The sequence below is a fragment of the Battus philenor genome, unplaced genomic scaffold (assembly GCF_028537555.1).
Source record: "Battus philenor isolate CCGP_79_NKW_IND1 unplaced genomic scaffold, ilBatPhil1.0.hap1 SCAF_15, whole genome shotgun sequence".
NCBI classification, from domain to species: Eukaryota; Metazoa; Arthropoda; class Insecta; order Lepidoptera; family Papilionidae; genus Battus; species Battus philenor.
In genome coordinates, this window is record NW_027181677.1 from 4,435,137 (window position 1) to 4,462,006 (window position 26,870).

Below are 26,870 nucleotides of genomic sequence, written 5' to 3' on the forward strand. Positions count from 1 at the left end.
TTTTAGTTTAAGCGTTCTGAAACATAAAAAAACTATGATCTTATTCATATTGATTATGTATTTTTTTTATTAAAGCGATACCTTTTACAATTATTAAATATTTTTTAATATATTATTAGGATAAAATTTTAAAAGGAGACTTTTTAACTGTACATTTAAATTTTCTTAAATGAATAGAAATTGTCCTATCTTCCAGTCCAACATCTATTATCTATTCCGTAAAGCTCTTCAGAAACTAATTGTCAAAGATTTGAAATTTGCGAGTTCAGTTTTTAGGTTAGTGTTGTTAAACATAAAGTGATATCGTGATATTTTTCATGTTGTTGTTACAAGAATAAAATGGAATTATTGAAAAAGATTCTTATTCTTGAATTTTCTTTACTTCTGACTATACATATCGGTATTTGTGCTAAAATAAACACTCCTAGAGTACTATTGCCATGGTTCGAAAATTTGTATGTAAATTTCACGTTTGAAATAATCGAAGGCGGCTGTTACAAATGGTACGTAATATATTTACTTTTTACTTAAGCCATTGTTAAGGTTGTATATATCTAAATTTACATTTACGCAGGAGTTTGTCCCGAGATGACATCATAGATCTTGAAGCGCTTTACGATGATTCTTGGGGACACTGTTCTCGAGCTGCCCGCGTATCCGTATCGAAAATGTGTTCTCCACCTGGCTCAGTTATTATTCTTGCCGAAGAAGTGAATACCGGTGAAGTAAGTGCGTTTATTAATTTTGGCGCGAATATTTTTCCAATAATCTTAAGCTTAATATTATTGACATACGATAATTGTTTTTTAACTTTAATATCAACGAAATGTTTCGTGAAGATACGACTGGATAGTTTTGTCCATTATAATATTTAGGACAGTAAAAAAGAATTTTCACAGATCATAATAAATCAAAAACCAGAATAGGTGTAGGAAAATTACATTTAAATGCCCTATTTTTTATAAGAAAAGTCAACTTCAATGTTGATAACACTTATCACATTATAATAGCTGTAATTTGGTACCATATATAATTAGGGTCTTCGAAACTTGCATAACTTGTTCCAAAGATACTTTATTTCAAATGATAATAGTTTTGTTAAAATTTTTCTATTTTACAGATATTGCGTGGTGATGTAAATATTGATATAATAAGTTCTTTGAAAATTACAAGTACAACCTGGAAGCTCTTTTTAGAGGAGGCACCTGAGGCTTTTGAAGTTGTTGCTTATGATGACCAAGGTAATATTTTTTCTTTTTAGAATAATAGTGACATAGCACAATAAAGATTAAAATGGCTGCTAATTATACAAAAATGAATAAATCTCAAAGTTTTCTTATACTGCTTATTTAATAAGTAAATAATTACTTGAAGAATTATAATGACTTACTAAATTTTTAAATAGATTCAGGTATGTAGGTAAATAGATTTATTGTTGAAATTAGTATTGTATTTTTTAATTGCTTTGTTTTATATATAGATAATTTTGTTGGCAATTATTATATAAATAAAATAGCTGACTGGTGACAAACTGGTAGTATTGGAAAAAATAAGGAATTATAAACAATGAGAGGTATCACAGGCATAAATTTATGGGGATAAAGGTATAATTAATTTCAAAAAAATTATTTGGATTTCTATGAATATTATAGTATTTCTGATTATTACAAAAATTGTGTCAGAGTTCATGTAATAATAAACTGATAAACCTGGATTAGTGAAAGCACAAGGGATAACAATCAGTTTTTTTTTGTTAAATTTTAATTTAATTTAATTTAATTTTAATTTAATTTGATTTAATTATATATTGTACATGATGTATTCTACATTTAAATAGTTTATTAACTGTAAACAAAAGAGTACAATGGGCTGTCTTATCACACAATCTAATCACTTACAGACAACCATAATATGGAAAAGGTAGAAGTAATAATGATGGGTAGTAAACATGTACAAAACATATAAAACATATTTACAAACATACATACATAAACATATTTAGACAAACATACATACATATATATATTTTTATATTACATTTTCAAATACAATATAAGTACCTAAAACTGTAGAAAATTTTACTAAACACATTTGGTCATTTTAAAGAAATAACAGTGCTTTTAAATATAAGAATGTCATAAAAAAGAGTCATAAAACAACATAGAAACTGCCACTTACAGTGGTATAAGCAAGTAGCAATCTAACTTAGAAATTAATCCTAGTTAATTTAAGAAATATAGTCATCAATATGATCTATGGAATCAAAATAACTTGCTTTACCTCCTATTAGGCTCCATAAAGTGTCTTGCTCATTCATAGATCAATGTCTATGGTTTTATAATAAAATACTATTATATATAAAGGTAAATTTATCTCTTTATAAATTCAAATAATTTATTAACGACAATCTCTCCCAGAATGCATATAACTCAATTTCAAAATATATAAATGATAAAAATATTTAGAAATGAATTGTTATATATTTAAGGGAAATAAAAAAATTGTTAATACAATCATCCAAAAATTTACATACTTCACTGGTTTTTATGGTGGAGCATTATGAACTAACATAAACTAAATTTTAAGCAAACAATTGTAAATAATTGTAGTGACCTTATATAATAAAGCAAAAAAAAATATTAAGTGACACTTATACAGATTTGAAAATTATGATTTTGAGATTTTATTTAAATAATATTCTTTGTTATAGGTAACAAATTCTCATCATTAGAAGGTATCAGTTTTAGTTGGTCCATAGAAAATCTAGGCAATAATTATGGCGAGGATCCTTTAGTTACGTAAGTTTGAACTTTTTTATTTTAACCCATTTTCCATCCTTGTTAATTGCTAAATGTTTTTATTTGGATCTATCAATTGAATATCGAAAAACGACAGATTAGTTAAGTTAGAGAATGCTTTTTAAAACTAAATGTTTTTGTAGTACCTGTCAATTGGTATGGCATATATGTCCGGAGTGTAAGAGTTGGTTAACATCAGCTTGGTATATAGAGTTGTTAAAATATCAAAAATATACTAATATTTTCAACTAAAGAAATTTTGATGCCTATGTGCCAAATCAAATTTCGGGTTTTAAATCCAATTATGAGACATGTAACATGTGCACTGGATAAATCATCTTATGACTTTCTTGTTTATTTCTCAGGTTTGTACGTTGGCGTGATACTGATTATGAAGCACCTCCAGGAGTCGCAGAATTGGAAGCAAAAGGTCTTAGGTCACATTCAGTACTCCTATATGGTCAGGCAATGGGAGATTGTCAAGTGACAGTATGTTTGGAGAACATTTGTACAAAGGTGAACTTGCAGGTTGTTGCAAGTGTTGTGTTAAATCCGGCTAAAGCAGTTATTGCGCATGGCGATACTTTGAGATATAAGTAAATATTCATTGTAATTTATATACACAGACAAAAAATGGATTATGATTAAATTTATTGTACTTATAAGAGACTAAAATGTTGTTATCTATTATAGAGTGGTGAGGATGCGCGCTGGACGGCTGACTGTTCAAAATATAGTAGACACGCTATATAGCTTAAGTGTACCTGACACTAAAATAGCTAAGTTAGAAGATGCTATTAGTCTGGTACGTGGAGCTGAAATTGGTACAACAACAATCTACTTGATGTCTGGAATAACAGAAGTGGCTACAGCCCAACTGACTGTGACCCAACCTTATAATATTCGAGTTACTTTGCGACCTGCCAATTTGGTTGTTTATGGGGAAGTGTTTGTTGTTCATTGTGTGGTGTATGATTCAGAAGGACGTGCATTAACAGCTGGTGATGAAATGCTGATTCGTTTGTCCGTTGAAGGAGAAGCTAATGTTGATTTGATTAGATCTACAGAGAATGGTACAATTACTGATGCCATTGCCCAGAATGCAGGAGCGTTTACAATAACAGCAAGGCTGCATTCCATAGCAGGCAGGACTTTAATTACTAAGGCGAGTATTTTATTTCATTTTTCATTCTTTGTTAAGTTAACTACTTAAGCATCTTGAGCAAGAACCTCCCGCGCATCTAATGTGTTCCAAATTCCTAATAAATGTTATGTTTATATTTATATCTGTAGCAATACTTATCCCTTCGAATTTCATAGAGCTTAGTGTATATTTATAATAAGCTTTTTTGAATTAAGTGTAAGTGTAAAAAAAAATTAGTCATTGTTTTTGACATAAAGTAAGTAATTTTTATTTTATATTTATACATCAATATCTATATTCAGCAATTTTATTTAACTTTACTTATCAATATTTACTCAATTTTTACTATAATTTATTTTTATATTTATTAGAAAGAGCAAAAAATTATCCTCTCAAATTATCCTTTTACACGTAAAAGGGGAAAGAAGTATTAAAACGTTTTTATTATTATTTAATTAAACCAATTTTACTATTTTTATAAAATTAATTTAATAATATTAGTAATTGATATTATCATTTACTATTAAATGTCAATGTGTGTAAAAAATTAACGTTTTTAATTTTTTTTTGTAAGGTTTTATTATGAATTATACCTAATCAATATTACAAATAAAATAAAAAAAACACCTATTTTTTTCACCTCATTTCAAAGAAGAAATAATTCCTCGCATTAAGTAGTTAATAGATTATTTATAAATTAATTACACAGATATACACCACACTTAGCATGAAACTTAACACTTCTATAGTCTTAGACTGGCACAGACAAATTTTAGTAAAAATCTTTCTCCAAGGTGTGGAAACTGGCATTTGAAATACAGGTCTTGACCTCATACATTTAAAAAAATGTAAATTATGTTTGTTTACTTTATAAAGGAATTAAAAAACAATTATTTGTTTTCTTTAGGTGGAAGGACAGGTTTCAGCCACAGCAATAGAGCCATTGCAAATTGTACCACCCGAACTGTACATTGCTTGGAATGATAATATGCAGTAAGTAATATTTTTTTAATCTTCTAGTATAAAGGTTATGTTTTTAAAGTTAAGGTCTTGTTAAGTTTTAAGAACACTTCGCCATTTTTAGTTTTAGGAATAACATTTTGTGTTTTATTCTACTTAGCAATACTATAGATGGGTTGTAACACTAATTTATCCACGAGTGATAGATCAAGCTGAGATCACCACGAGGGGTTCCTAGTAGCCACTAGCCAGTCACACCACAGTATGTAGCGGATTTAGCCAAGGGTCCCCTGGCAGCCCTTTAGCTTCGCTACTTACTTTTACTCAGTGCTTAGGCTATTCATCCTCTGCTCCCGGCTGCCTCGAACCCTCGAATTCTGCAAAAGCTGTTTAGACGGCAGTAAATCCAGTTCAAACAAATAGTAATCATAACATGCCCTGTTTATTTCATTTATAAGTTTTAAATTAGGTTCTTTTATAAACGTTTTAAGTAAGAAAAAAATATGTATAATAAAAAATTACTGTACATATTTTTTCAAATATTATATTTCATATAAATATAATTATTTGATAATTACCAAGACTCTGCTGTGATTAGTTATATATACAAGAATGCTTTATATAACTTCATTGAATGTTTCAAATTGACATATAGTAAATTTTATACTATTTACGTTTAATGTTATAGTGAAATTCAACTGAAGTACATTGGGGGTGGCGACGAGCCAGTGGCGTGGTCAGAGAGGGAGACAACGCTACAGCCACAAAATTTGTTCTCACTTACACCCGCAGGCGCTATCACAATATATGGAATTGGACAAATAGATGTGAAAGTGCACTTGAAGCAGTATTCTCACGTGAAGGCGTATGGAAAGTAAGCAGTTTGTGTATTTAGTTACTTAAATAGTATCATAAATTATAAAAAAAAAACTTATTTTTAGCATTTTCAACATATAAATAATGATTTAATAGCGTAACATCAAGTTACGCTATTAAATCATCTCTTAAATTTGTGTGTGAAAGTTTTCACTGAGAGAATAAATATATGAGATTAAAAAACTGTTTCGATCACCACTGCTTTTCAAAGAGCATATGTCTATAAAGAATAATAATTTTTTAAAAAAAATAAAATTTTAATTATATGTAAAATAATGTAGATTGGGTAAAATGTATTACACAATAACTATGATTTACATGAAGTATTGCTAAGTTATAATTAAATTTTTATTTCGAGATTCAGAAATTTGCTTTGCAAAATTTCTGTAATTTATGAGTATAAATGAATCGCTATAAATTATTATATACATTGGAAATGCCAGAAATTGTGAATTTCCCTTAATACACTGTAGAAGGTTCTGATGAAATAATAAAAAATTTAAATTGTGCAAGTAACAAATTTTTTCCGAGATTTTACTTTTTTTTTCTTTGAATTTCGTCCGTTTTACAGTTCACATGCTACAAATTTAAATTATCACTTCAACAGTGGTATCAGTTAGTCAACACACAAAATTAATTAATTTATTTCACATTTAATCACAATTACATTAATTTTTTAAATTGAAATGCGAAGAATCTTGAGTGGCGCTCACGAGCTGGTAAATGCGGCATTGGTCGACCTCCCAACTATGGAGGCTGATAACTTGGCAGCGCAACACTTGTCATAGTGTCAATCTTTGGAGGTGGCCTACGCCTTACAAATCCAATAGACCCCCTATTGGATTTATGTGATGATGATAATGATTGAAATGTGATAGGCCAAAATGAAAGCAAATAGTGATAGTAATAAAAAAATTGTCAGAATAAAAAATTTTGATGTCTAAACTTATTTCCCAGGGTATGGACTGCGATGCCTGAGTTGGTGCAAGTGTCGAGTTCAGGTCATGCGCGTATAGGCCGCCCCCATCATTTACACATAGCCCTCACTGCAACCCACCCCACCACTGGAGAACTTTACAACTTTCATATGTAAGTTTGATTTAATTGTACAAATCTTAAATATTTTAACGACGCAACTGAAATTATACGTGGAATATAGTTTAATCTAAAATTTTATTTATTACGGAAACAAGTTCCAACCAACACTAACAAAGGTTGAAAAAATATACACTTTTAATAAGCAAACATATCAAAAAGACCTTCAACTATTTATGAAAAAGCAACATTGTAATTTACTCACCATACAATGTTATTTGATTTGGTAAAATATTTCTGTTTTTCATTAGGTGTGATATGATATCTTAATAATTGAAATTAAGAATAAAATGCTATTACTGTAACAGTTTAATGTATGTAGTGAAAATTTTAATTCTTTTGGTTAAAAATTTAGAAAACAACAATTATATTGAAGAAACAAATATATTATAACTTATACAAAAATAGAAAAAAAAATTAGTTAATATAATAAATTTTGTAATTGGACACATTATAAACACATTAATACCGTCAATAATTCCACTATACGATAAAAGTGTGCTTATGAAATTTTTCGAAATTAAGAATCATCCGTTTTACTTCAGATATTATAAATTATGAATGATAATTTCAAATTTGGTTAGGTAGGGAAAGGAGTCTGGTTGTTCAAAGTTATCAAATGCATCATTAAGGAGGCCTACTGTAACCTGATGTGCAGGTCGCCAGCCCCCCGTATTGTACTGGGGTACCCACAAGTTGTAAGTGGGTATATACCCACAAAATGATAAATATCTAATTTGATGGTCAGATAATACATTTTTAGAAAGGTTATGAAACAAAAGTTTCAACTGTTTTTGCAAGTTTTATAGATTAGATTTTATTTGGTTAACTATGTCCAATTATCATTTGAATTGAGGCTTCATTGTATGCTTTTTGACATAAAATGATGTCATTCTACAAAATATGAACATATATGTAGTTATGAGTGTTAGTATAGACAGGTTGTGACATATTAGAGCAATTAATATTTCATGATTTTTATTAATATGTTGCAAATTATTATTCAGGTGCGATTGCGCGGCATTTGCAGTGACATTGCTCGAAGGCCCAGAACCATATAATGTTTCAGCTGCTACATGGATCAAGCCAGTAGGTAAGTGTTGTTTGTGTTACTTTTATGTATTTGCGAACTTCTAGGTTAATTTACTAGGTTCCTTTACAATTTCTAAATAATTTAGCTTAATATTTGATAATATATGAATAAAATAAAGAAATGGTGATACAGTCAACTAATACAATAAGTGCTAATATTATAGCACTATATATAATAAGTGCTAATACAGTGTAAAAACTCAGAAAAACAAATATTACAAGCCTCTTGATTTATGTAATGGATATTTTCCCAAAAAGCGATTAATATTATATATTAGGGCGGTGGTGGGTCTTAAGGAAAATTGGATATGTAATAATATTTTTAATAGGTAAGATATTTTTTGTCGCTATCTAAGGACAAAATAAAAACGGTAATTGAATGTCTTGCAAAAGTTGCATAAGTCCACAAAAGGCTGGGAATCTATCGTCTAATCATTATCATGATCAAGAAGAATGTCCACTGTTGGGCGTTAATCTGATTTATAGATTTCCAATAACATCCGTGGGTAGCGTCCTGCCTCCAGTATGCAGCAACAAGGATATTTTGTCCACTTTGTGGGTGGACATCCTGTGCTGTACTTGCCAGTCCATGGCCTACATTCGAGACGTTTAAGGCTACAGCAGCCATCTTTTCTGTGCGCTATGAGACCAACTCACTGCCACTTTGCCTTTCCCACTTGACCCATGCACTGGTCCATATTGGTCAGTCAAATGTATCACCACTATATTAAAGTTATTTATTGTCTGCAGAGGGAGCTTGCTGTGTGTTAGAGTGTGCGTGGAGTGCTCGCGGCGTGTCTCTGGTGCGTGTATCGCATGGACGTGTCGGCGACACAGCGAGGGTCGCGGTCCGGGCAGCGCCACGTCTGCACTGGCCCCTGCACGCAGCGGCTCTACTCTCGGCCTCCGCCCCGGTAAGCGTTTCATTATAAGCCTAATAATGTTCCCATTGTTAGGACACAACAAGGCCGAGTATCTCTAGTGCACGAGCCCAAAATGGATTTATCATTATCATTTCAGCCATAGAATTGACCTCAAATCACACAAAACCTATTCGCTATATGAAAGCGATAGAATAAGTATCCATATAGTTATAATTATGGTCAAAATTTAAATTTATTTCTTAGGAGTAAGTATCAAATTAAAAAATGAATTAGAAATAAACAGATCTAATTTAAGTACTTTAACCATTATGTTTTTTTTAAACTTTTGATACTATGTCGGACTATTATTTACTGCAACTACGGTACAGACCTTGCCTAGTGTATGGAGCAACAGTATTCATGTTGGCACACATCTATTAATTATTTTATATAATCTTTATATCTGTTTCTATTATGCATTTCTGTACTTTGATAAATAAACTTATTATTATTATTTAAAGGTATTAGCAGAAGGCGAAGCCTTAGTTCCTTCATCAAGTGATTCCCGCGTGGCAGAACTAGTGTACCGGGATGGTCCATCTCCTCATAAGTATCCAGAGCTCCAAGTCTTCACATTCAGGTGCCGGAGGGTACGTTATTTGTAATCATCATAAGTGTTAATTGTAAACAAGTCAAATATATATACACTGTCACTACATTATTAGAAGTATAGAAAGAAAAAAAAACACCTATTTAAATTAGACCTGATAAAAAGAGAAATGTTAAATGTCTTTTTGTACTCATAACAGACTTTGTAAGTCAGTGTCAATAAACATTAACCAATAAATATGTCGATAAGCACAAAAGTCGAGAACAACTCTGCAAGTTAGACTTATTTTAATGAACAAAATTGCAAAATATAAGCCCAAAAAATGGTTTCCTTACAAATCACAGAGTAGATAAAAAACAACTGTTCATAGCTTTGAAATATTTGTCGTAAATTAAGACCAAAAAACTTTGTGTTATTATGTAATCTGTAAAAATATCTTGTAACCATAAATCATTATAATAAATATATAATTATATTATTGAACACTTGAAACAATTTTTTAAGTAAATGTACTTATGTTTTTTAAAGACATTAGGTGATTATTTTAAAGTGTCATTACTTTTAAGTTTTTTTTAACCTATTCCTCTGTGATAGACCAGTAACATTTTACATAAAATTGACAAAATAATTATCGGTCTCAAATATTACAAATGAAATTTTGTTATGTTTTCTTTACATTTCCTCCACTCCGCCCACTTTGTTGTTATATTCATACTTGAAGCAATACATAATTTCACAGGATTGTATTTAAAAAAAATATTTTCAGAAAGGTGATGCGCGTTTAGAAATAACATCTCAATCAGACGATGAGCGCGAATCGGTGGACCTGGAAATAGCCTGCGCACCTCACGTTTCTAGGATACGTCTAGAACCACCAGCCAGTCCAGGCAACTGCTCCGGAGGACCTAAGTATATTTATTTATGATCTAAAGAACGAACAAAGAACATGTGCATGTTATTTCTCAAACTATTTACCAGAGATTAGATATTCGGATATTTCTTAAGTATTGTGTGGATGACTTCAATGACTTACTAATAGATAAATTAATGAAAGGACAACATTAGAGTATTTTCTGACTTTAATGGTGTACAAAGTCTAGAGTCTAGACCTTTCCCCTCGTTATATTTAACTGAATGTGGCTTTAGAGCTGTTAGTGATTTGTTGATTAAAAAAAGAGATTGTCTGGATATAACACAACATGGAGATTTGAGACTAAAGCTAAGCAAGCTGGAACCAGACATAAAATCGTTATGTAAAAAACATCGCGTGCACAAATAACATTAAAATAAAGTTTTTAAAAATCTATTATTTTTTGTATTTGGTGATAGTTTGTTTTCTTTGTTTTGGCAATAGTTTACAGAAATCGCTTCTAAAAATCATCATTGTACTACTAAAAAGAAAAGAAAATTTTATGACTAAAATTATGTATGAAGGGACATGATGATTTTAGAAATGTTGAAGTGGAGACTATTTTCACACTCTAACATGTTTGTAGTTTGTATAGTCATGTCTCTTTCGGCCATTCACATTTCAGTACTTTTGTATTATAAAAGTTCTTTCTACACTAAGTAAACTCCTTAATAATGCATCCAAATATCCAATCTTTGCTAATGATGCTGTGATGATTGCTATACGTAAATTTAAATTATTTGATTTACATTTTAATTTCATTTTAAGTAGAATAGCATAAATTTTAATTTCATGAGATATAAGCCTGTTTAGTAATTTTAAAATAAAATAGATTTATTATTTGTATTACTTTCCAGGTTATGGTTAAGAAGAGGTCAAGAGGTTGCTATTAAAGTTACATTAATGGATGCAATCGGAAGAGAGCTCCTGGACGAACACGGTCCGAGAATGTCATGGGAAGTGCAACCTAATCGCGCGGGAATAGAGTTCACAGCTACCGATAGATTGTTTGTAGAGACTGATCCTGAATATGCACCAGTTCCAGTGCCACATAAATATTATCAGGTGACATGTGTTTTTAATTTAATAAAATAAAAAAATCCTCTTTTTATATTATAATGAACCCGGTAGCATATCCCCAAGCACGCTAACTCAGATGTGGTACCTTGTAACAGAGTAAAGTTAGCTTTTATATAAATTAGTTTTAGTTTAGAGTAGTATTTGTAACCAGTATTAATAAAGCAAAGAATCACTTCGCTGTATCATTCTGTGGGTATCTTTTGAGAGCAAACCTCACATGTCACACCACAGTCAACTAAATATTAAAGTCTGTGGCTGGAATATGACCAGAGACGCAATACTAACATTCACAAAAGATCAAAAACCGACAATGTCTTCTTTGTGCAATATTATGATTTCTTTATTTCAAATCGTTTATCTATTGTTGTGTAAAAAATTGAAAATTGTTCTGATCAGGTATGTAGAAATAATGATTAGTACCAAACTATTTGGATATATCATGTTCGAAGAAGTACTGTGTACCAAAAATGTATGAAATCTATAATGTTTTGTTTCGATTTTGTTTATTAATATTTTAAACATTGAAATTTCATGAATTGCGCCTCTTCCAACTTCGATATAGCCTAACAGGCAAATGCGACATAATTTTATGTTATTTTATTAAATGTCATGTTAACTTTTTAGGATTATATTTAGGAATATTGGTTGTAGGTGTAAAAGTTTTAAAATAGTGAACATTGTCATCATCAGCAAAAAGTTTTAAAGTTATTACACCTATTTCCAATCAACCTGTATAAAGTGATCATTCTGAAATGTTACATTAAACTACATTTTCTATTGGAATGCGATTGGATAATAATTAAAATTAATCTGTAGTTACCCGATTTTTGAAAACCCTTTTTCTCATTAAATTATTTATTATTTTGGAAACCATAGATTTTTAGTTCGGTTGTACCATACATTAATTAACAGCAATGAGCTTCACATTCACGCCTTCAAAGTACATAACATTAACAACGTACACACATAAAAAACGAGGGGGTTTTCCTTTTTTTCTCTTATGTAACACATGTATGTTGGTGTGTTAAATTTAGATTTAATTATTTTTGAGAAGAGAATTTTTACTAGTTTACGAAACAAGATTTTAGTAAATTTTTAATTTAGTTACCAACTGTTATTAGCTCATTGCTTACAATTGAAGGAAGTATGTTAATACTCTAAGTATGAGATTTGTGTTTTATTAATTTAATACATTTTTTTAGATGGTGGTAGCAAATGAACAAGCTGAGGGTTGGACGGGTTTGATCAAAGCTAGCATTCCTGAGGCAACTGCCAGCATACAAGCGAGAGTGGTTGCTCCTTTACAATGTGATCCTATTAAGGTTTGTATCTATTAATAGCACATACACACGTAAATTAAACACTTTTTATGATTTCTTAAATAAGATATTTGTTTCTATAAATCAATGTCAAGCTGTATTTGCGTGATAGCGTAAGTAGTGGCTAACCCTAAAAAACTAATTTAAAATGACCTGTGAAACCTTTTTTTCTAATGTTTTTTTTTTATTTTTAAAAGAGAAAATAAATTTTTATGCATGAATTAAAGGTAATTTTACATTTCAAACTCAAGATCATCATCACTTCTTACTTGGACCGTGTAAAATAACTTTTGTTTATTAAAGAAAATAACAAAATGAAAAATATGATGTAATGTGATTGGTGTGGTGATTTATAATATTTTTTGTAAGATTTACTAATGGTTGACACAATTTGATATTTATTATATTTTATTTGTTAATACAAACAAAGTGTTAGACTAACTTATATATAATGCTTGCAATAATGGCTACAACACTTTTATCAATTACTTTTCATAAATTATACAGATTTTGATAAGGATTATTTAAAAAGTAATGGATATAAAAATAAACCTGTAACTATTACCAAAAGGTGAAATGAGGCTTCGTGACAAATACTTTACATAAATATCCACTCACTCCCTCTTATCTCATATCAATTTTCTTATAGTAAACATGAGAAGTCTTTGAGATAACTAGAGAATCTTAAATTAAATGTATGTTTATGGCCAAATCTTTTATCACACATTCACATTCAATTGTAGAATGAATTATTGCTTGATATAAGACGAGCTAAGTCCCTACCTCTTTAAGAAAATGGTTAAGAACTATTTACTATACCTATGATTATTTAGCATTTAATTCATTTCTTTTTCTTCCTCCTCTGTATATTGTTTCTAAGGAAAGTGCGATCCGAATCAGTTTGATGTTTTAATTTATTATTGTATTATATTTATAATATATATTATACTGTAATATGTACAACCTTATTTATAATAAGTATATATGTTGTATACCTATGTATGTTTGTATATATATGTTTTGTACACGATAAGTGCCCATTATTTATACTTCTACCTTTTCCGTACTATGGTTGTCTGTAAGAGATTGCCTTGCGTGATAAGATTGCTCATTTTATTTTTCTGTTTATTATTATGAAACTATTTAAATGTATCCTAGCGTGTACAATAAAGAATATTAGATAAGTAAAAATATATATGCACTTTGCCCACAGTTGAACATCGCTTGGGAAGGTGAATCTGTATCAAGTATTGCTACAGTGACGGGTGGTAGTGGAAAGTATACGGTTCAAGCAGCTAAGGGAGTTATCGCTAATATCGAAGACGGAACTCTTACTGCAGTGGTACCAGCGCCGGGGATCTACGACTTGTTGGTCACTGATCTTTGTGTTCAAGGAGAAAAACAACTAGTTGAGGTAACTATAGCCAAATATAAGACACACTCTACAAGGGGACAAACAACAGTGGTAAAAATGTCAGTTGGGGAACAATAACTAACTGGATGATTTCTTCCAAACTTCTTGGAGTTGGAAAAAAAACAAATGAAAATTCACACAGATGCTTTAAAACACCAACTTGACATAAGCGTCCTGTGACTAATAAAATTATAAGAATCATACCAGTTGTCCGTTTTGCATGGGCACTGTCTTTTATGGGTGTAATGTCATAAAATTTATCCTCGATAATTTTTAACATTCCTGATAAATATCCCTTTCCAGTTTTAGCTTTTTCTTATAAATTCAAAACACATTAAAAGTAAATTATTCAATGAACGAAGGTTTAAATGACCAGAGTTCTTGGCAATTATGACGCTTGATTGACGCTTGGTTTTGTTCTTATTTATAAAGTTTTTGTATTTAGTATTGAACTTTTTTAAAAGATATGTTGTTGTGGAGTTTCTTCCTGCGTCTTCTTTCTTCTTCTTCTAGTCTATCTGCAGCATCGGTGCCTTTGGAGCCACTGTGACCTTATATCTACTTTAGTGTTACCAAGTTGTTTGTACTTACCTTTATCAAATCATCATTCTTTAAAGTTTACGAGAGTTTATATACATAGTTGGGTAACTCTGTTTGAATGTTCCAGGTGAACATAGAAGAAGTTCTTAGCGTTGAAGTAATAACGGCGAGAGCGGTATGCGTGGATGGTTGTGTACCCATCAGCGCCTTAGTGAAGGGCGTGTCGCAGCGCTACCTGACAAGTTCTAGGCCCGCTGAGTGGCGAACCGTCGGCCATATTAAAGTCAAGGAAGGAAAATTGTGTGGACTGCGTGAAGGCACAGGCAGAGTTAGAGCTTCTCTTGCTGGAGTATGGAGTCCAGAGATAGAGGTTTGTGATTTTTTTTTGAGCTGAGATTTAACATTATATATTACACAATTTAACTTTTATTATGGGCCTCATTGCCAATCTCATACTAGATTAATGAGCCATGGGGATAGATGGCTTTGTTCGGGATTTCTTTACGAGATCGAATCAGTAATGTGAGCTATAAACGAAAAAAAGTAACAGACTTAGTTCAGGGCGTTTGAAGTAGCAGGCTACTTAGCAGATTAGTTCACCGTTGGAACCTTAAGATTCTGGAGTGAAGATGGATCGACTGGTATAGGACATACCCATAAGAACAAACAACCTTGCCTACTGGTCCTATTAGAAATCTATGTAGAGATTTATGTCTAGCTGTGAATGGCTAACGGTCGAAATTTTGCTATTTATTTGTCAATTGCAACTTGGCTTGTTCTTTAATTATATAAAAGATAAAATATTCCAGGTCGTGGTATTCCCAGCACTTCGAGTTGTACCAGAGGTCGCTCGCGTGCCTCCCGGTGCTCGCCTACAGCTGCGTCACACGGGTGGACCTCCGGCGCACCTCGCTGACCTGCACTACCACTCCCTTGTGCCAACGGATCGTGTCGATGTAAATATATATATTATAACTTCCATTAATTAATTGTTCCCGTGAACACTTCCACAAATTATTATTAAAGTGCCGCTTTGTGGCGGAAACTAGCCTGCTGAGACAAAACAAGACTAATACCTATAAACAATTACTATACTATTTTCACAATACAGAGTTAGCTCTATAGCTAACAGCTCCCTCTTAGCCACACTTTTGCAAGAAAATGAAAGTGGGCGTCAACTAAAATACAAAAAGTAAAGATGTGTTTATAACACGCATATTTTTAAAATTTGTTCAAGAAATTATTTTTTCAGTGTAGCTGTAAAAGTCATACCAAACACGGTGATTGGCAATACATGTAAAATTTGAGCTAATATTACTATTTAGTCGACTAATAACAACTATAAACAATCACTCACTGCACATTAATAATATATATATATGGGTAATTGCTACTTACAAATTTATTTTTGTCTTTGCAACCTCGGCAACATGTCTGAACGAGTTTTCAGTATAAGTTGGTCTGAAAATATTAATTCAATTAATGAATCCATGCAAGCTAAAAATGTAGACTAACATTTTTCCACACAAGTAAACCTTTTCTAGATAATTAATAATAATTAACAAATGAGATAGGTTGTGCAGTTTCTGATATTAATTCGGACTGACAGTGTACTGGTAGATTATTTGTCCTGAGTACTTTTGCGTTTCGACCTGTTTCGTAATTAATGACTGTAAATATGGTGTTACATTGTAAACAAGAGCACAAACATCAATACATAACTTAAAATTATTATTAAAATGCACCAAATCATACGTTTGAAAACTAAACATAATAAACACTGTCGTTATGCAACTTTAACAAGTCTTTTTTTAACATCAAGTTCAATGAGTTAATCCCATAAATTAACGACAGAGCAAAATTGCGTGGTAAAGCATGTTGTGGTTAGGTTCAGAATATTTAAAAATTCTATGTCGCATATTTTCAAAATTATTACCCTAAAATTGATGATGATAATTGCTAACAATGTAAACCTTACATACAGGGTTACCACATGAGATATTTCAACGTGTTATTCAACAATAATTTGTTGAAAATAAATAAATATTCGATATTATTATATATTTAATTTAAATTTAATTGACAAGTAATATATATTTGTTTTTGCAGGTTTCGTCAAATGGTTTAGTACACGGTCTGGCAATGGGTAAAGCGCGTATCAAGTTGGTAGCTACCGACATTGCTAACGTCGTAATGGCTACAGCTGAAGCCGAAATTGAGGTAGATACTTTTATGAACTAGTATGTGACGACATAGTAAAGGTCGTTGGAAATCGGTAATCTTTGGGAAAATAAGTGATCTTTGGGAGAGGCTTATGTTCCGCAGTGGGCGTCTATCCGCTGATATAACGATGATGACTGTGTTATAACAAACCGAAAGTAAAGTAAAGTGCTTTTTTTACTTCCGAATATTACTTATGATTCATTTTATACTTCGAATTACTTAAATCTTTACAAGGTATTTACTTATTTTTCGCTTCGCCATTCCAATTTTTGCTGTAGGAAGAATAATCCAATATCACTACGCAAACCACGTTTATTAGTGTTTTTGGATCTTATTGAATGTTTCCGAATTTTCGGAAATCATATTTAATGCCAAGAAAGACAATGCGAAATTAAGCTGTACACTAAGGTAATAAAGTTCAATCTTCGATGCAGTACTTGCGCGGTCTAAATTTTAGATTATTCCAGAATTACTGCTATGGTTTTTTTATTAGGTTTATATTTGTGCTACAGAGTTGAAATTGAATGAAAAAAAAATTTATAATTTAAATTGAAGTTAAACAATAAGAACCCATTCAAATGAACAAGCATTCAAGTTAGTCATTAGCTATGACTTTCTTTCAATTCTGTGGGTGGCCTATAAAAATATTGAAATAATTTAGAAAAAATGAGAATTTGGATACATACAACTAAAATGTACTACTATTTGTTATAATTAGGTGGTGCCAATCTCAGGTCTCCGTGTACGCTCGGCAACGCAAAGTTTGTTAGTTGGTTCACCAACCCCTGTGTGGATAGAGGCCAGTGGATTGACAGTAGCTGCGTTGTCAGCCGTACAGCCGCCCCCGCGTGTAACTTGGACCATTCGGGTTTCTACTATTGCAAGAGTCTATACCGGACACGCTGATGGTGTGTACCAATTTATAATAAATCAAACACTTTCATTTATAGATACTAAAATTTTAACAAGTCATAATTTTTTAAACAAATTGATATTAAATTATAATGGTTGTATTTTATAATAAATGTAACATTTACGAATTATTTTTTTTTGTTAAGGTTTATTTATTTAGGATATGATATTTCTTTATTTGAACACCACATAAAAGTTTGATTCTTTGGATACAATCTTATATAACTCCCACTTTGTGCATTAATATATATATGTAGTAATACATATATATATACATGTATATATATATACAAACATACATATATATATATATATATACACACACATATATATATATGTATATTAATTTATTTATTATGATGAATAAGTATTTACATTGTAATTTACAAAAAAATTGTCTTTACTTAGATCGACTGGAAAGATCAGTTGTTGAAGGGTTGTCTGTGCGAGTGGTGCCTTTAAAACCTGGTGTTATAACAATAGATGTGCGAGTGAGAAACATGGGACAGGTAATGATTTTGTCTTTATTTAACAATTTCAAACATGTTAATAAGTTGACACTTATAATCACGAAATACATCTTTATTAACTTCTGAAAAAATCTTATGTTTTTTTAGGTTTTAATAAGAAGGAAAATAGAAAATGTTAAGGTTAAGATAGATATAGCAAAATTCATATGATTTGTCAATTCTGACCACTTTGTTAAAATAGATCATTGGGTGTTTTGATTAGAGATTCTTAGTGCAAAATTTCTTCATAATCCATATGCGTTTCCATGCAATATCATATGTATTACCCTATAAGTTTTGTGTATTGTTCAGTACAAAATTTTGACACTGACTCTCCTTCAAGGCTTTATTGTTGTAAGAATCTTGTCGGAATTGCATATTTTTTTCCAATCATATAAAATTAAATTTAGCGGCTCAAAATAAATAAAGCTCCTAAAAAAAATATCTAGTATTGCTACCTTAATGGTGGTTTTGACTTAGCGTCATATGCGCTTTGACCGTAAACACGTGGTATCTGTAAATGCCAATATGGCAACATTAACCATCTATCACAAAAAAACTATTCCATTTTTAAATATGGATATAAATAGAACCAAAAGACCTAAATATATATTCTGAACCTCTACACTGGCATTACACTTTGAACATGTTACCAAAACTAATTTGAATCATAATTTATTTAAAATTATACAGGATTTTTTAGTGCTGTTTCATGCATGTTTTTTTTAACCAAAACTTTCGATCCTATAATATTTCTGTTTATTAAGTAATATAATTATAATAACGTTAAATACTGCACAATTTTTTTTAATTTATATTCCAGGTAGCTGAAACTCGGTCATGGGACAGTACGATCGAGATCCTCGGTATTTCAGACATACGGACAATGTTAGAAGGCTTTCCTTCTGAATTATCTGCTGGAGATAGACTGTCCATTGCAACCGGCTCTACCTTACGTCTTAAGTCAGTACCAAGGTGTGTTTGGACGTCATATGGAGAAGGTATTCTTGACGTTACTCCAAGTGGTGAAGTAAAGGGCTTGAGACCTGGCCATGGAGTAATTGTGGCCCAGCATAAAGACGAAAGGAACCACATTTACAGAGAGTCGGTGAGTGTACAAAACATAGTAAACAATTTGATTTAAAAATTATGCTATATTTCTGTAATAAACTGCTAATAATTTATTATAAAAATCGAGTACATTACAAATGTAGTATATCAAAATTGAAATTACTGCTACATTTATTACTTGTATGTGTTAGATAAATAATATAACAGGAATTTAAATGAGATAATTTATTTTTTCCTTTAATTTCCTTTTTTACTTTTGTATCATGTACAATAAAAATATTTCAATATTAATTTAAATTTAAAAATACATTTTTAAAAAACACTTAAATTCAACAATTAAAGCATATTATCTGGCCTTTGATTTTGCACATCGGCCAGAATAGTATGTCTTACGACAAAGATCAGCTGTAATCGGGTTGTGGAACGTTGTCTTTATCACAGTACGAAATCTTTGTGTAGATTATAATAAATATAACAGATCTGTTCAGTCAGAATCGACAGATTTGTTCACAATCAAATCTATGTAAACATCAAATCCACAATCTACTGCAAGCGGATTTTAGGCTACTTCGGTCACAGCTCGGAAGTCACCAAAGAGTCGATAAGTTTTGTCGTAGAAAAAGTAGAGGAAAAAGACTAAGAGGGCGATGATCAACCCGATTGGCGGAATCTAGGCTAGGGTGATGACGGGCCTCGAACTGACAATAGAGACGCCCAAGCACGCCTTAACCAAGAAAGAAAAATGTATAAACTTTTATAGCCAGAACTATGCAGAATATTCTTTTCGTTTTAGATTATTCACGTGGAGGTGGCAACCCCGCATTATTGTACCGCAGAGACATCTGGCAGTGAAGATGATTCATTGCGAATCGTTATGAGGAACAACATAGGAAGAGAACTACTTGCTCCCGAAGCGAATGTATCTGTAACCTCTCCAGTACCTGCGCATGTTAAACGAGCTCCTAACAGGTACAACTTTAAAAAATAAATTAAAATATGTAATAGGCTTGGTACTGTAAAATATGTCAATGAATGTACACAATAGGTAAGAAATAAGTCAAAAAATTCCCCAGCTAATGGTTAAAAATATTGTGATTAAAATAGTATATCCCATGACATTAATAAATTCAAACTGAGCTTGCAGATTGGATTGCGATGAAGTTACATAGACAATTGTTATTTTTTTTATTGTCAGATTTAATAATTATTTTAGCTGTAGGCTGTCTACTCTGGACATATACTTATGACAAGTTGTTAGCTTTGTAGTCTGCCCACTTACCTGCCTGTCTGCCTGTCATTCAAAGTTGCCAATGTTCGATGCCATGTCAGTTAATTACGTTCGTGTAAGGATTCAATCTCGTAGTTATTTCTTATCAGTGATGAACTATGTTATCTATAAACAATATTAAATTGATTTTATATTGGTTTTTAATGAATTAATTTTTTTTATTTCAGTGCTCTGGGTAGCGAAGTATTGTTTACCGGCTTAGATGCAATGGGTGCGTTCGTAAGCTTCCAGGCGTCAGCCGGCGGTGTCACGGTCACAGACGAGGTGTTAGTTGTGGGGGCAGATGCGCAAGGCAATCGGATTGTTGGTTAGCATTATTTTATTTTTTAAACTCACTATTAGTAAGCATGAAATGCAATGTCCTGAAGTAAACTCATGGTTGTTCGATACGGATTGCTTGTGTTGAAAGAGTCGCTGGTGTATCGGACGTCACGCAGGTTATAGTGATTTGTGCGCGATCCTTTATGGCAGCGTTCTTGAAGACAAGTCCGAAGACGAGACGGTTGTTTAAATGTAGTCGAGTTTGCTCAAAGCGTTCACAGTTGTACAATAGATGTGTGGCTACAAATTATTATTATGTACAGACTCTCAAATTGATCCCAAAAATACTTATTGTCTAAGCATGTAATTATTCTCGAAAGGTAAATAAACAAAAGTTAGTTTTAAATTATTTATAATGGCACTGGACATTTTCAGATGATTTATTATTCAATCAAATTTCGGTACATAACTCACGGTACCTTCATCATTCACCAATACAAGATTATTTTGATTAATTGTTTATACTCTTGCACGATGTAATCATGTTCATATCTCTTTAGCGTTTGTGAATTTGCCTCTGCTTGTTAGGGGGTGCGTGGGTGGTGAATGGGTGACTGTGTCTGTATAAGACTATGTGTAAATGTCCATGTTTGTTGTCCATTACTGTATATTTTCTGTTTTCGCAGCTGCGGGTAGCTGGGCTGTATGTCTAGAGGGAATAGGCTGGCGTGCAGGCGGCGGCGTGGGACTCTACGCGGGATCGGGAGTTACCCTCGCCGTGATCACCGCCGATGCACTAGTTCGGCACACGCTGCGACTCGACCGCCCGCCCGCTGCTATTACACTTCACCAAGTACCGCTTACCAAGGTACAGCTCGCGCCAAATTTGTAGTGCACTCTGAAGTTGTTTAGTACACTCTCATAAATTTAGTATATAATCTGCTGAAGTACCTTAAAATAAATAATATTTTATTCTGTAACAAGGTGGAGTTCCTTCCTGGAGAGTGGCCTTATTCAAAAGTACCATTGAACTTTGAAGCAGCTGGTCTTACTTCTGGTCCATTGCTGTGCAGTGAAGATCAGAAATACGCATTGGAGGGCCTGCAAGTAGAACTGCCTTATACTTGCCGAACAAAAGCCCCATACCTAGCACAACCAATACTTGATATAGCCAATGGTAAGAATATTTTAAATATAAAGTTTAGTCTTGCCCTCTGCACCGGACATGTATTTATATTTAAGTAAAAAATCCGCTGCGTTTCTCGTCGGAAATGCTACATGAATACCGTTCTGCTAGGAGAAATCAGTATATACTGATGATTATGCACAAGAAAACAGTTGCAATTTTTTGTTTTAACTTTATGAAAATCTCCATGGCTGCAACATGTATTTTTCTAGAAAAAAACCTACATAATCCATTTCGTTATGATGATCAAGTATGAACTGATATTTATTTATGACAACAAATCAGGAAACAGCAATTTTTAATAAATGTAATTTGAAATTAACCATAAGTAAACTACTTGAACAATATTTTCCTCTGAAACTTATTTTATATTGTATATTCCAGGTCAATTGGGATGCTCGATAATTCCACCTTCACCAGTTTCTGAATCTACAGAAGTTGAGCTATGTGCCGAATGGGGTGTATGGAGAACATGTACCAGAATTCTTCTTTTGCCTCCCATAGAAGTGTCTGTCGACAAAGTGTCGTTGACAAAACCGCCAGCTACCTTCACTATTACTGGTCACCCGCGCGCTCTCAAGCTTGTTAAAATGACTACAGCTCCCGGTCTGAAACTTGAAGTCAGTTCCAAAGACAGTGAGATAACCGTCACTGTAAAAAGTGAAACAGTGACATGTGGCATTGGACATGTGAACATTGTATCAAGGTTAACTGCTCAAGATATAACGGTGGAAGTGGAAAGAGAGTATGAAATCGCGTGTGGAACGGTATTAGGCGCGATATTTTCACTCTTGACGCCTTATTTGCCTACATTGATGACTATTGTAGCTATCGGTGCTGCATATTTATATAGTAAGTGTGTTTCTTTCTTTCAATATTAACAATGATGCAAATGGATTATGAAAAATAGGTGATAGATATACAGTAAATGAAACATTCTATATAACTACAACAGAACGCCTGTAACAGTCAGTAGGTGGCATGGATAACTCTTCTTATTAGGCACAGCCTAAGTAACATAAAAGCAAAGCTTCAAAGAACTCAAATTTTTTTCACTCCAAATTACATATTGTGGTAGTGCAAAAGGAGAAATATTTGCAAAAGTATACAAATAAGAATAAAAGCTAGCTTCTCATGACAGGAAGAACTACTTGGCGAGAAAAAAAAGATTTATTTTTTTATAAACATCAAACAAATACTCTATTGCATAGATTGCCAATAAGGACAGCAGTGGGTCTAAAGGCTAATAATGGTTTAATTTATGGAATAAATTTTTAATGTTTACTGTAACTTCTTACTTGAGAATTGTGTGATATTTTTTTTAATTACTTGTTTTTATAATTTAAATTTATTAACTACAAATCTGCAACAACCAAAAGAAGTATGATTTGAGAAAAAGATTCTTCAATTTGTGACTGTTAATAGATACTAAACAATGGTATAAAATTAGTGTAATTAATCATTTTTAAGCTCTTTATTAAATTACAATTTCCAAACAAAATACTAATAAATCGATCTTTTTGCAGTTCAACAACGACTGGAGAGTAAAGGTAAAATCCGGATGCCTACAGAACCAGTAATGAATACAGTACTTCCACAAGAAACTTCACCTATCATGACACGTCCTAGAACATGGTCACGAAGTCCTTATGCATCCAACGGTCCAAGCGTACCAACTGTGCCCGTGTATGGGGATGCCAGCGTGTTGCCAGATAGTAGCTTCTCACCAAACTCAAGCCGTATGCATTCTAAATTTCTATAGCAGGCGCGCAACGTTGTTTATATATAGTTAGTAACCAGGATTGTGATTTTGACTTTAGTAAAAGTGGTAATTGAGTGATCTGAGAATGTTGTTTCGATTTATCAATTTATATTGCTTATAAATGTTGATTGAATTGAATAATTGCGTTAATTTTTCATACATTCTAGTCTTATTACTGTTTAACAATAAGTAAAACAGGACATACATATTGACTTTCTAAGAGTTTTGTAATTGATAGTATGAACTTCATCAAGTCTTGAGTTTTATGAAGCTGTCAAGTGGTGAAAGTTAGGTGACAAATATCTTCAAATACAAATATGTAACGACGGGATACAGACATTATGTAATTTGACGTAATAATAGTTTGCAGCATAGGGATGAATACCCACAAGATGGATTGACGACCTTGTTAAGTTCGTCAGAAGATGCTGGATGTTGGTCACTCCTAGCCAGTCTATTAGGAAATCTATGGGAAGGATGTCCAACAGTGGACCTGATGAATAATTGTCCAATAGCATGAGAGCTTGAATCTTCTAAAAGTTTTATAATGACATCATAACACTGGTAGAAGCGATATCGACAGACCACAGTATGCAGAATGTCAGATGTTGGGTCCAGTCTGACTCTAACCAGTGCTATTGTAAATCTAACAGATGATTAACAGCTTAATAATTTATTTTTTACTTAATTACTAATAAGCTATATGATTTACTTGCATCACAGTGTTGTTTTGATAGTACATAATCATCTTAAATATTTCTTTAAAATTAAATTTGGTCTAAACTTGGGGTAATATTGTTTGGTTGTTCTGAATGGGACTGAAAAAATACTTATGCAGCAACTATGTCATTTAATCTTATGATCAGAATGGAATGTTTTAGCTTTAATGTATTCAGAACAATGAGTTACATTTGTAGATTATAAGTAATCAACCTTGTTCACCTTGTAATGTATTCTATGTAAAAAATGTGAATATGATCATGGTACAAATAAATCTTAAAAGATAGTTTCTGGTATAGTTTACTCTCATCATGGTTATCTTGGGTATTTTATTATTGATTACTCACTTTGCTATATGGAAAAGAATAAATTCAGTATTTTAACGGAAATTTGAAAATGGAATTGCTAGAATTGTTATTAATATTTTTTGTGTTGAATCTGTTGAGACATCCACCACATATAAGTTTTGTAAAAAAAAAAACAATATAAAGTTGTTTTATATCCTGTAAATATTTGTATAGGTGTAAGTTTTTAAATTTATTTGGATAAAACTATTGGTAGTCCAATCTGCATATAGTACTAAAAATAGTTAATAAGCATGATTTTGTTTCTCAACTTCTTTTTAGGTTGTATCATTGTGGTTGCAGTTTGACGCCATTTTTTGATTTAGGTATTTTATACTAATAAATATAGGTATGATTCCATGATGAATTTAATTGGACCCGTCCGCCGTAAAATGGGATGTGTTGTATCTTAAGCTACACTATGGACAAGTCTACCCTTTTCATAACGTCTTGCTTAGATGTAACTTGGCTAACAAGTCTATTTATCTAATATATAATTTTTCTTGTTTCGTCCTTGATATCACACCACGTTACACTTTATGCGACTCTCTGGAAATATTACCACACAAAGCTACCTCTCCCCTCTCTTCGCTACAAACATGTAAAAACTATATAATATATATTTGAAATCAAAAATAAGTAGAGAATTTCTTTACTATCTGAACAATAAGTCTAGTCTAATCGACATTGAAATATCTTAACGACGATTCTCTTAGACTCCTTTTCCATCCTCACATGTGTAACTGTCCTTCAGAGTGAACGAATTTTACAAATATCCCCAGATATTAGTGTCGCGTTGAGTCTCTTATGAACATTCTTCTTAAGTAACATTTCCCAGAGGTGCATTTTCTACCTCCTTTTTAATCCATTTTTCTACTGCATTTTTTAACAACATGTGACACTACACTACAATATTGATGATTGTGAACTTATTGTAAGATTAGATTATGTTTTGATGGATAACATTTTAATTCGCGTTTTAGTAGCTTCCTCTATTAATGGCTATGTCAAAAAGAAATTTTGTTGTGTTAAACAAAAATTTAAATATATTTCTGTGACCAAAATTGCTTATAACAATGTATGAAAGGTAACCAGGGCCGGATTTAAAAAATAATAAAAAGTAATTATGTGCTAATTTAGTAAAACATATTGTTATTGAAAGTAACTCATATACTTTTAATAAATCAAAGATTAAAGCAAATTTCATTAAGATAAATTAACTTTCTACTTATTAACGTTTATTTAAGAATTATTATGAATTTTTAACCGAAAGTTCAAATAATCGTTTTGTTTCTTTAATAGTCCTATTTAATTTATTAAATTATTTTAATATAACCTCATATCTCCTTGCTTTGTTTCAATGTTTTAGTATTATTTTTAGTACAATCTAATTTAGCCTATCCGGCCCCGTTTATAACAAATGTTTAAATGTTGTGTTTATTGGATAGATATAATTTAATCTGTGTGGCTTACTTAACTATTTAAAACATTTTGTTTGAGTCATAAGATAAATGTAATTTAATGTAGAGACAATATACCTCATGTGATTGTATTCAGATAGAAAAGCAGCACATGTTACTGTTAGTGTCATTGTGCACTCAATTTAAAATATTTTTTTTACACTAACAATTTAAATTAAAAACTTAAAAGTAAGTGTTCGTGAAATGTATTTTGTGAATAAAGTATTTTTATTAACAAGCACTATCTTTGTATTACAATTAATCCTTGTATAAATAATCCCATAGCATTGTTCATCTTGTTTTATCACAGTTTTAATGAACGAAATTTCTGAAATCTTTTTGTGTTATGTAGCTCAAGGGTAATTCTAACTTTGTCTACTTTAAAGATTTTGGCATTTCTTCTAGATTTTTTTGGCAGATGTTCAAAATAGTT

The 26,870-nt window shown here is 31.6% G+C and overlaps 1 protein-coding gene across 1 annotated transcript; it reads left to right on the forward strand.

Annotated features, from left to right (window-relative positions):
- The first annotated feature begins 330 nt into the window (after positions 1-330).
- On the forward strand, positions 331-26,661 carry Gp210 (nucleoporin 210). The gene is made up of 28 exons (XM_068761611.1): positions 331-503; positions 575-725; positions 1,121-1,241; positions 2,711-2,798; positions 3,164-3,394; positions 3,492-3,963; positions 4,850-4,935; positions 5,591-5,776; positions 6,736-6,867; positions 7,881-7,966; positions 8,716-8,879; positions 9,350-9,478; positions 10,205-10,347; positions 11,206-11,413; positions 12,631-12,750; positions 13,961-14,161; positions 14,829-15,071; positions 15,511-15,657; positions 16,811-16,921; positions 17,643-17,832; positions 18,245-18,345; positions 19,169-19,453; positions 20,210-20,385; positions 20,872-21,011; positions 21,652-21,833; positions 21,950-22,142; positions 22,536-23,003; positions 23,678-26,661. The coding sequence occupies exons 1-28, from the start codon at positions 340-342 to the stop codon at positions 23,911-23,913; spliced, it is 5,154 nt and encodes a 1,717-aa protein (XP_068617712.1). The 5' UTR covers positions 331-339; the 3' UTR covers positions 23,914-26,661.
- Positions 26,662-26,870: the final 209 nt, after the last annotated feature.